Below are 12,037 nucleotides of genomic sequence, written 5' to 3'. Positions count from 1 at the left end.
CGCTAATTATTTATTTTTTGTATCATTTTATTCCTCTATAATTATTTATATTTTATATCATTTTATTGATCCGATAATTATTTATTTTTTGTATCATTTTATTCCTCTATAATTATTTATATTATGTATCATTTTATTCCCCTATAATTATTTATATTTTATATCATTTTATTGATCCGCTAATTATTTATTTTTTGTATCATTTTATTCCTCTATAATTATTTATATTATGTATCATTATTTATATTTTATATCATTTTATTGATCCGCAAATTATTTATTTTTTGTATCATTTTATTCCTCTATAATTATTTATATTTTATATCATTTTATTGATCCGCTAATTATTTATTTTTTGTATCATTTTATTCATCTATAATTATTTATATTTTATATCATTTTATTGATCCGCTAATTATTTATTTTTTGTATCATTTTATTCCCCTATAATTATTTATATTTTATATCATTTTATTCCCCTATAATTATTTATATTTTGTATCATTTTATTCCTCTATAATTGTTTATATTTTATATCATTTTATTGATCCGCTAATTATTTATTTTTTGTATCATTTTATTCATCTATAATTATTTATATTTTATAACATTTTATTGATCCGCTAATTATTTATTTTTTGTATCATTTTATTCCCCTATAATTATTTATATTATGTATCATTATTTATATTTTATATCATTTTATTGATCCGCAAATTATTTATTTTTTGTATCATTTTATTCCTCTATAATTATTTATATTTTATATCATTTTATTGATCCGCTAATTATTTATTTTTTGTATCATTTTATTCCCCTATAATTATTTATATTTTGTATCATTTTATTCCTCTATAATTGTTTATATTTTATATCATTTTATTGATCCGCTAATTATTTATTTTTTGTATCATTTTATTCCTCTATAATTATTTATATTTTATATCATTTTATTGATCCGCTAATTATTTATTTTTTGTATCATTTTATTCATCTATAATTATTTATATTTTATATCATTTTATTGATCCGCTAATTATTTATTTTTTGTATCATTTTATTCCCCTATAATTATTTATATTTTATATCATTTTATTCCCCTATAATTATTTATATTTTGTATCATTTTATTCCTCTATAATTGTTTATATTTTATATCATTTTATTGATCCGCTAATTATTTATTTTTTGTATCATTTTATTCATCTATAATTATTTATATTTTATAACATTTTATTGATCCGCTAATTATTTATTTTTTGTATCATTTTATTCCCCTATAATTATTTATATTATGTATCATTATTTATATTTTATATCATTTTATTGATCCGCAAATTATTTATTTTTTGTATCATTTTATTCCTCTATAATTATTTATATTTTATATCATTTTATTGATCCGCTAATTATTTATTTTTTGTATCATTTTATTCCCCTATAATTATTTATATTTTGTATCATTTTATTCCTCTATAATTGTTTATATTTTATATCATTTTATTGATCCGCTAATTATTTATTTTTTGTATCATTTTATTCCTCTATAATTATTTATATTTTGTATCATTTTATTCCTCTATAATTATTTATTTAATTAAAAGTGTAAAAAAAAAATATCAAAAGAATCATTTTAACGAATTAAGAATTTTTTTTTTTTAATCATACTGAGAATTTCCAGCGTGATGGAGAGCCTGCGTGCGTAGCATGCGTGACCGTGGCGTGTCTATCACGTGTTGGGTGTCGTGGAAGGATTTTACATTCCGTGGTCACATGGAGTCCATCAAGCCGACCGTTTCCAGAATCTTCTTTTGGGTTGGGGGTTCCAAGCTCCGCCCACCGATGCTGATTGGTTGATCTTCTTCCTCTTCTCCGGGGAAGGAGGGGCCGCTGACAACGATCGTACCGTCCTGGTATGGGGGTGGGGTTGGGGGTGTGTCCATGATGACCTGGGCTCACTGGAAGTGTCCAAGGTCAATGAACTCTGGATGAGCAGCAGGAGGGAACGCAGCGCCAGAAAGGGGGCGGGTCCTTCAGCAAATGCGATTTTTCTTTGTTTCGGAGGTTCTGATCGATTTTATTTCAATTATTTTTTTCTTTTTGTTGGAAATCTTGAGTTGCGCTTTATAGACGGGTTCCCCCTCCCCCGCCATGACACCTCACTTGGGGGTGTTCCTGGTGCCCTGCGGGGATTCGGTCCTGAACGTCGCCTCACTGCGTTCCGTCGTCTGCTCGCCACCCGCCGTCGCTGAGCGCGGTCTGGGGGATATCGGCGTGGAGGCGGAGCTCAGACCCTCGAAGAGGAAATATTCCGCGTTGCTGTAACTGCCGCAACAGATGCTGGCGGGACGTCGTCTGGAACAATAAAGACAATTCAAATAAAAAAATCCTTCAAAGAGGCAACTGTTTGTTCTTTCCTCGGAGTTCCCCTTTAAGTCAGAATTAGACCCGACCCCCCCCCCATATTATCCAGAAGGGGAGGTGCTCTGTAGTCCTGTCCTGGGGGGGCAACAATTCTCCACCATCAGGGCCAGAGCTGGATTATCATGTGCCCAAAGAGGCAAGGCCAGCTACTTGCACCCCCCCCCAAAAAAAAGGCTACTTTACCCCTCCCCCGTGCCCTCCTCCCCCTCAAATTTTCCACCCTAGCAAAAACTCCTCTCCCCCCAAATCCCCCCTCCTAGCACAAACCCCCCCATTCCCCCCCAACAAATTCCCCCCCTAGCCCCCCTCTCAACACAAATCCCTCCAATCTTGTCTTCTAGCACAACCCCCCCTCCAGCACAATCACTCCCCCTCAACAGAAATCCCCCCCCCAATCCCACTGCCCTAGTGCAGATTTCCCCTCAGTCCCTTCCAAACATAATCCCCCCCCCATTCCCTCCCCCATCCCCTCCCCTAGCACAAATCCCCCCCCTACACAACCCACCCCAATTCCATCCCCTACCATATTTCTCCCCCAATTCCCTCTCCCAACATAACCCCCCCCAATCCCCCCTCCCCCAAGTCCCCCCTCCCAACACAAATCCCCCCAATCTCTTCTAGCACAATCCCCCCCTAACAGATATCCCCCCCTCAACAGAAATCCCCCCCCCAATCCCACTGCCCTGGTGCAGATTCCCCCTCAATCCCTTGCAAACATAATTCCCCCCCCCATCCCCTCCCCCATCCCCTCCCCTAGCACAAATCCCCCCTCCTACAAAACCCACCCCAATTCCCTCCCCTACCATATTTCTCCCCCAATTCCCTCTCCCAACATAACCCCCCCCCAAATCCCCCCTCCCCAAGCACAAATTCCTCCTCCCCCAAGTCCCTCCTCCCAACACAAATCCCCCCAATCTCTTCTAGTACAATCCCCCCCTTAGAGAAATCCCCCCCCCCCCGGGGGGGTCAATGTGTTGGGCTCAGTTCTCACAATTTACATTTCAGCCATTTCTGCATTGCGTTTTGCATCGTGTTTTTGCCGCGTTTTGCAACTTTTAATGCGTTTTTGAAACATTTCTGATGCATTTTTGCCTTTTTTTTTTTTTTTTGTAAAAATGCATAAAAAAACATAAAATAACTCCCTCCATGCTTTTCTGCAGCGTTTCCATTGAAGTCTATAGAACCAAAAACACAACTTTTTTGCGTTCCATAAAAGTCTCCGCCCCTTTCCAGACAACGCCCCGGGGTGAAAACGCGGAGATGCGGTCCCGTAGGGAACGGAACGGTCTGTACGGGGTTTCTGCAAAACGCTGTGAATCGCGGGTTGAATAAAAAAGTAAAAAAAACCCAAAAAACGCATCTCAGCGCATGTAGAAACGTAACGCAACGCAGAATGCGCATCAATGCGACGACGTTTATCTGCGTTTTTCATGCCCCCCCCATGTGTACAATCAATGCAGGAAAACTGTCCACAGAGAAGTACAAAAGCCGTCCAGCAGATGGCGCTCCGGAACCACCGACTGCGTATCAGACCGTCCATACACAGCGAGAGCGTTCGTCCGTTCATCGAATGTTCATCGAATGTTCATCGAATGTTCAGGCGACTCTTCTTATGAACATTCTCTGAAAATCGACACGGCCGGCCTGAAGCCCGGTACACTCGATGAGAATATCGATCGTCCGTTTTTTTTCGCTCGCGAGTCTCACATCGAAAGGTTACTAAAGATAACGGAAGAAAAGAATTCGGAACGCCATGTCTGGTGTTTGTGTTGTATTTTCGGACGACTTCTGTACTGAATACATGAAAATCGTTCGATCCGATGTGGTACCAGAAAATGTCCGCGCTCGTCCCTTCGGATGTTGTCGCACGAATTGTCGTGGTCGGCTCTCAAAAGCTGCGCACTAACGATCGATGATCGGTCCTCGTATGGAAATTTACGGACGATTTTCTGTGTGTACGCAGTTTTCTCCCCCCCCCAGAAGATTTACCCCCCTTCCCCTCCAGAGAATTCCCTTCCCCCCCTCCGGAGGATTCCCTTCTCCCCCTCCAGAGGATTTCTCCCCCCCTCCAGAAGATTCACGCCTCCTCCCCCTCCAGAAGATTTACCCCCCCTCCCCTTACAGAGGTTCTCCCCCCCTCTAGAGGATTTACCCCCCTTCCCCCTCAAGAGGATTCCCCCCCTCCTCCAGAGGATTTCTCCCCCCCTCCAAAGATTCACCCCCCTCCCCCTCTGGAGCTTCCCCCCCTCCAGAAGATTCACCCCCTCCAGAGGATTTAACCTCCCTCCCCCTCTGGATTTACCCCCTCCAGAGGATTTTTCCACCCTCCAGAGGATTTACCCCCCTCCCCCTCCAGAGGATTTCCCCCCCCTCCAAAGATTCACCCCCCCTCCCCCTCTGGAGCTTCCCCCCCTCCAGAAGATTCACCCCCTCTCCCCCTCTGGAGCTTCCCCCCCCCTCCAGAAGATTCACCCCCCCCTCCCCCTCCGGAGCTTCCCCCCCTCCAGAGGTTTTAACCTCCCTCTCCCTCTGGATTTACCCCCTCCAGAGGATTTCTCCACCCTCCAGAGGATTCACCCCCCTCCCCCTCCGGAGGTTTCCTCCCCCCTCCAGAACATTTAACCCCCCCTCCCCCTCCAGGGTTTCCCCCTCGAGAATTTCTCCCCCCCTCCAGAGGATTTGCCCCCCTCCGGAGGATTTCTCCCCTCTCTGCCTCCAGACTGTGGGCGGGGTTTTAGGGTCATGTTACCACCATGATTCGCTGTGGCGGTGGTCACATGATCGGGAAAGGTCCCTATCGAAAGAGGAGATCGGGACCTTTCCGCCGGTGCCAAGGGGTTAATGACATCCCGCAACAGATCGCAAAACGCCATGCGGGTGTGAACCCGGGCTCAGTGTTCTGATGAGGAAAGTTGCAGGGTCTGCATCCCTTTAGAAGTATTTCATGTGATACCAAAGGTTCAAAAAAAAAAAAAAAAGAAACATGTCACACTTCCCGGCCCCGTAATGGTTTTGCACAGAGCAGCCCCTCGATCCTCCTCTTCTCGTGCCCTGACCCCTCCCTCCAGCAAGCAGCTCTTGTGTGCTCGCTCCTGAGCCCACCAACCACTCCTTCCAATGGACAGGAGCCAATGTCCCAGCCAATGAGGAGAGAGAGAAGAGGAGGTAAGGGACCGCACAGGTAAGTAGAACACTTTATTTGAACCAAAAAACCAGCCCTTACTACCAGTTTAAGGTGCCCTCTCCTGCCTCGTCCCACCAACCGGTGACCACCATGCCCAGAGGTGGACTTTATTGGTAGCCATGTGAACCTGATGGCGCTTTGTTGCTCAACGGCATCTAAAAATGTAGATAGCAAATACTACCCCTACCCCCCCAAAAAAAAAAAATCACAGGTTCAGGTGAAATTTGCCTTTTTGTGCCTCATCATCCACCCCAGTATTTCCACCTGAAGGTCCGAAATTCCTCATCTACATTTGACTTGATATAGAACTATGTTCGATGTATTCCCCAGAAACAAATCAGGAAAAGCCCCGTGCCTGGAACCTCTTGTACAAATGTAAATATTTGAGCTTTATGACATCATCAGAGAGAGGGGCGTACCTGCCGGAACGTCTAGAGGGCCGCGATGCCGGAGAGTCACAAGGAGAACCAGGAGAACATGTTTTCTTGGTGGAATTTTCGATACCTGTGGATAAAAGGGAAACAGATGACATTCAGATTTGCTAAATTGCTACATTGTTTGCTGCCATCTCTATACACTGTATGGTCAAAAGGTACGTGACCTCCCTCCCCCACGAGGTTGGAAGAGCCCAATTGTCTCCAATGCCTTTGTATGAAGGGGTATTACCAGGACCCTTCACTGGAGAAACCTGAGCAAATGATGGAGGTCAGGTGTCCCCATTGAAGGGTCCTGGTGATCCTCCATCATACAAAGACATTGGAGACAATTGTGGTCTTCGAGCCTTGTGGTAGCAGTTTGGTGAAGACCCTTTTCTGTTCCCCCATGACTGTCCCCCCGTGTACAAAGCCAGCTCCATAAAGACATGGAGGACCAGTTTGGTGAAGACCCTTTTCTGTCCCCCCATGACTGTCCCCCGTGTACAAAGCCAGCTCCATAAAGACATGGAGGACCAGTTTGGTGTGGAGGAACTCCAGTGTTCTGTACAGAGCCCTGACCTCAACCCTTCTTTTGGAAGACCTTTGGTATAAGGTCTTCCCCTCCACCATCAGTACCTACATTTAACTCTATGGAACACCTCTGGCATGAGGTCTCCTCATCCCAAAGGTGCTCAAGTAGGTTTGAGGTCATGGAGGAACTCGAGAGTCCAGCACAGAGCCCCGACCTCAACCCTACGTTTGGAAGACCTTTGGAATCAGGTCTTCTCATCCAACATCAGGACCTACATTTAACCCCTCTGGCATGAGGTCTTCTCACCCCAAAGGTGCTCAAGTAGGTTTGAGGTCATGGAGGAACTCGAGAGTCCAGCACAGAGCCCCGACCTCAACCCTACGTTTGGAAGACCTTTGGAATCAGATCTTTTCATCCAACATCAGGACCTACATTTAACCCCTCTGGCATGAGGTCTTCTCACCCCAAAGGTGCTCAAGTAGGTTTGAGGTCATGGAAGAACTCGAGAGTTCAGCACAGAGCCCCGACCTCAACCCTACGTTTGGAAGACCTTTGGAATCAGATCTTCTCATCCAACATCAGGACCTGCCCTTAACCCTACAGAACCCCTCTGGGATGAGTTCTTCTCATCCCAAAGGTGATCAGTAGATGTAAGGTCATGGAGGAACTTGAGTGTCCTGGACAAAGCCCCGACCTCAACCGTACTGAACACCTTTGGGATGAATTGGAATGCCGATGGCGAGCCATGTCTTCTCATTCAACATCAGTACCTGACCTCACACAAGTTCTTACAGACACCCTCCAAAATCTTGTGGAAAGTCTTCAAAGAAAAGTGGATGATGGTATAGTAACAAAGGAGCAACTCTATTAATGACCATGGTAGGGGGAGAGGGGCAACGTCAATTTAATGGCCATGGGGGGAGGTGAGAAATTCCATATTAATGGGTATGGAAGGGCCTCTCCATATTAGTAGGAATGGGGCATGCAACAAGCTCAGATAGGTGTGATGGTTGGGTGTCCACCAACATTTGATCATAGAGTATAGAATTTTAATACGGTATATTCTCGAGTATTCTTGCCTTTCTCAGCTTCTCCGTTGATCATACTGGGGCTCCTGTCTGGGTTCATTTTTGGATATTGGGTCACTCTTACTTTGCCTCTCAACGATCCCGTTTCTTCTCCACGTTGGGACAGAAACACTTGAAACTGATGATCGGTATTGCTGTTGGCTGGGAGCACCGACACACAACATTCGCCTAGAAACAGTTGAAATCAAATGAGACGACAAATACAAGTTGTTCGCCAACACACTATATTCCTGCATTGAGCAAAGATTTGTGTATCCATAAGTCAAACCAAAACTCATACCAAAGGTTTCTCCACCATCCGTTGGTCGGATACTAAGAAGCAAATGTCCAGTAAATGTGTCTCCACCAACCAATGTTATCTGTGAGGAATACAAATCTTATGTAAGGTAAAACATACGGCTTCAGGTAGATGCACAATGAGGGCAAACGATTCTAGACACCTGACCACCAAACCCACATTGCTGTATATGGCCAGAAGTATGTAGTCACCAGTCCAAATGATGGAGTTCAGATGTCTCCAGTGAAGGCTCCTGGTACTCCATCATACAAAGACATTGCAGACAATTGTGCTCTCCCATCCTTGTGGTAACAGTTCGGTGAAGACCCTTATCTGTTCCCCCATGATTGTCCTCTGTGTACAAAGCCAGCTACATAAAGACATGGTTTGACCAGTTTGGTGTTGAGGAACTCGAGTGTCCTGCCCTGACCTCAACCCTACTTTTTGGAAGACTTTTGGTATAAGGTCTTCTCACCCAACATCAGTACCTGCCCTTACCCTATGGAACACCTTTGCTATGAGACCTGGCTCACAATCGGTGTTCCAATTCATTCCAAAGGTGCTCAGTAGCTTTGAGGTCATGGAGGAACTTTTGTGTCCTGCACAGTGCCCTGACCTCAACCCTACTTTTGGAATCTGGTCTTCTCATCCAACATCAGTACTTGCCCTCAATCCTACTGAACACTTTTGGGATCAAGTTTCCAATGGTGTTCAGTAATCTGAGGTCCTGGAGAAACTCAAGTGTCCTGCACAGAGCCGTGACCTCAAACCTGCTGAACACCATTGGGATGAATTAGGAAGAAATAATTGCAAGCACGCTCCATAAAGACATGGTTTGACCAGTTTGGTGTGGAGGAACTCGTGTCCCCTGACTTCAAACCTACTGAGCACCTCTGGGATGAACTGGAATGCCAATTGTTAGCCAGGCCATTTTTTTTTAGTGCCCAACGTTGGGCCTGATGTGTTGATACCAGGTTTTCTCATCCAACATCAGTACCTGACCTCAACCTGAATGCTCTTTTGGTGAATGGGCACAAATACCCACAGAGTGTCCTGCACAGAGCCCTGACGTCAACACTTCTGAACACCTTTTGGATGAGTCAGGGAGAGCTAATTGAAAGCAAGCTCCATTAAGACATGGCTTGATCAGTTTTCTGTGGAGGAACTTTTGTGTCCCATGACTTCAAACCTACTGAACACCTTTGGGTTGAATTGGAATGCCAAGTGCAAGCCAGATCTTCTCATTCAACATCATGAACTCAGTTTGAATGCTCTTTTGGCGAATGTGCACAAGCCATAACCTCAACCCTACGGATCACTTTTGGGATAAATGGGAATGCCAATGGTGACCTAGGTCTTCTCATCCAACATCATGAGCTCTGACTTCAAACCTACTGAGCACCTTTGGGATTAACTGGAATGCCAATTGTTAGCAAGGCCATATTGTTAATGCACAACCTGGTGCTTGATGTGTTGACGCCAGGTCTTCTCATCCAACATCAGTACCTGACCTCAACCTGAACGCTCTTTTGGTGAATGGGCACCAATACTCACAGAGTGTCCTGCACAGAGTCCTGACATCAACACAACTGAACACCTTTGGGATGAATTGGAATGCCAATTGCAAGCCAGATCTTCTCATTCAGCATCATGAGCTCTGACTTCAAACCTAATGAGCACCTTTGGAATGAACTGGAATGCCAATTGTTAGCTAGGCCATTTTTTTTTTAATGCCCAACGTTGGGCCTGATGTGTTGATACCAGGTCTTCTCATCCGACAATAGTACCTGACCTCAACCTGAATGCTCTTTTGGTGAATGGGCACAAATACCCACAGTAGTGTCCTGCACAGAGCCCTGACGTTAGCACTTCTGAACACCTTTGGGATGAATCAGAGAGAGCTAATTGCAAGCAAGCTCCATTAAGACATGGCTTGACCAGTTTTCTGTGGAGGAACTTGTGTCCCATGACTTCAAACCTACTGAGCACCTTTGGGTTGAATTGGAATGCCAAGTGCAAGCCAGATCTTCTCATTCAACATCATGAACTCAGTTTGAATGCTCTTTTGGCGAATGTGCACAAGCCATAACCTCAACCCTACAGATCACTTTTGGGATGAATGGGAATGCCAATGGTGACCTAGGTCTTCTCATCCAACATCAGAACCCGACCTCACAAATGGGCACAAATTCCTACAGACGTGGAAAATCTTCCCAGATGGGTGGAGGATGTTGTGGCCAAGGGGAGCAAAAAGGCGGACAACTCCATTGTAAAGGTCATGTGGGGAGGGGGGCAATGCCATATTAATGACCATGGTTTTGGGATGGGATGCCCAACAAGCTCCTATAGGTGTGGTGTTCAGGTGTCCACCAACATTTACCCCCGTAGAGTATTATTCACACTCTTTATTTCTCACCTCGGGTAAGTCCTGCTCTGACCATCCCAGCTTGACAAAGGCAGATCCCTCCGTACTGTGGGCACTATTCACATTACTCTGTAGACCATCTACAATATTCCAGGAAAGAGAAAAAAAGTAAGCGAGCAAATGAAAAGATACGAGGAGGGCCTTCAGTATTTTGAACGAGATCTCTGCAGCTCATAATTCCACTTCTACTCGGTATGATGTGCAAAAAAAACCACAGGAAAAGGGGAGGTCAGCAGGATTGAACCCCACGCCCAACCCTACCATATACTTCCCTTCGATACCTAGGAGCCAAAAGAAATGCCCTGTACTTCCAGGTATGGAGCGCGTGACTCATACCATGTGACACAGCTGGGCCAATCATCGTTTTCATCATTGTCCATGGCCATGTCAAACTATGGCTCCAATCAGCAGAGACATGAGCGTTTGCCGATTTGTAGGCTGTAGCTGTGACTGAAGGGTTGGTTGGACCTCTGCAGCAAGGCCTCTGCTTCCACACAGAGCATGGTGGTCCTTCCCTGCAGCATAGTGCGGGGCAAAGGATTTTCTTCTCTCGATGGGGCTGCTTTTCAGGAGACTGTGAACTTACGGGATTGATATACATATTTCCTCTGTAATGACCTCCATGGGGCACTTGGAGGAGCTATGAGGACCGGCGATATATAACCAATCGCTAATAATAATCAATAAAGACCGGACCGGGGTTGTCACCCATCACTGGTCTATCCAAAAAAAAAAAAGTCCTCTTTTTGGTCATCTAGGGCAGTGGTCTCCAAACTGCGGCCCGGGGGCCAGATGCGGCCCTTTGCATCTCTTTATCTGGCCCTTGGGCACTATTACATAGTCCACTGACACCAACAATGGGGCATAATTCCTGTCATGGACACCAATAATGGGCACTATTCCTCCCACAGACACCTATGAAAGGGCACAGTTCCTTCTACTGACACCAATAATGAGGCATAATTATTTTCATTGATACCAACAATGGGACACTATTCCTCCCACTGACACCAATGATGGGGCACTATTCCTCCCACTGACACCAATGATGGGGCACTATTCCTCCCACTGACACCAATGATGGGGCACTATTCCTCCCACTGACACCAATGATGGGGCACTATTCCTCCCACTGACACCAATGAAGGGGCACTATTCCTCCCACTGACACCAATGATGGGGCACTATTCCTCCCACTGACACCAATGATGGGGCACTATTCCTCCCACTGACACCAATGATGGGGCACTATTCCTCCCACAGACACCAATGATGGGGCACTATTCCTTCCACTGACACCAATGATGGGGCACTATTCCTCCCACAGACACGTATGAAAGGGCACAGTTCCTTCTACTGACACCAATAATGAGGCATAATTATTTTCATTGATACCAACAATGGGACACTATTCCTCCCACTGATACCAATGATGGGACACTATTCCTCCCACTGACACCAATGATGGGGCACTATTCCTCCCACTGACACCAATGATGGGGCACTATTCCTCCCACTGACACCAATGATGGGGCACTATTCCTCCCACTGACACCAATGATGGGGCACTATTCCTCCCACTGACACCAATGATGGGGCACTATTCCTTCCACTGACACCAATGATGGGGCACTATTCCTCCCACAGACACGTATGAAAGGGCACAGTTCCTTCTACTGACACCAATAATG

The 12,037-nt window shown here is 45.1% G+C and overlaps 1 protein-coding gene across 1 annotated transcript in view; it reads right to left on the bottom strand.

Annotated features, from left to right (window-relative positions):
• Positions 1-2,159: 2,159 nt before the first annotated feature.
• Positions 2,160-12,037, bottom strand: part of LOC149432888 (phosphatidylinositol 3,4,5-trisphosphate 5-phosphatase 2-like) — a 28,592-nt gene continuing 18,714 nt past the window's right edge. The window contains exons 8-12 of the mRNA XM_089664831.1: positions 10,338-10,426; positions 7,925-8,003; positions 7,636-7,812; positions 6,028-6,112; positions 2,160-2,355 (exon numbers count right to left, since the gene is read on the bottom strand). Of these exons, the coding sequence (XP_089520957.1) occupies positions 2,160-2,355; positions 6,028-6,112; positions 7,636-7,812; positions 7,925-8,003; positions 10,338-10,426 (626 nt within the window). The remainder of the gene's footprint in view (positions 2,356-6,027; positions 6,113-7,635; positions 7,813-7,924; positions 8,004-10,337; positions 10,427-12,037) is intronic.

Source organism: Staurois parvus, unplaced genomic scaffold (genome assembly GCF_062004578.1).
Source record: "Staurois parvus isolate SC_StPar_1 unplaced genomic scaffold, SC_StPar_1.0 ptg002062l, whole genome shotgun sequence".
NCBI lineage: Eukaryota > Metazoa > Chordata > Amphibia > Anura > Ranidae > Staurois > Staurois parvus.
Note: the sequence above shows the minus strand (reverse complement) of the source record. Positions and strands in the feature narration are given on the sequence as shown.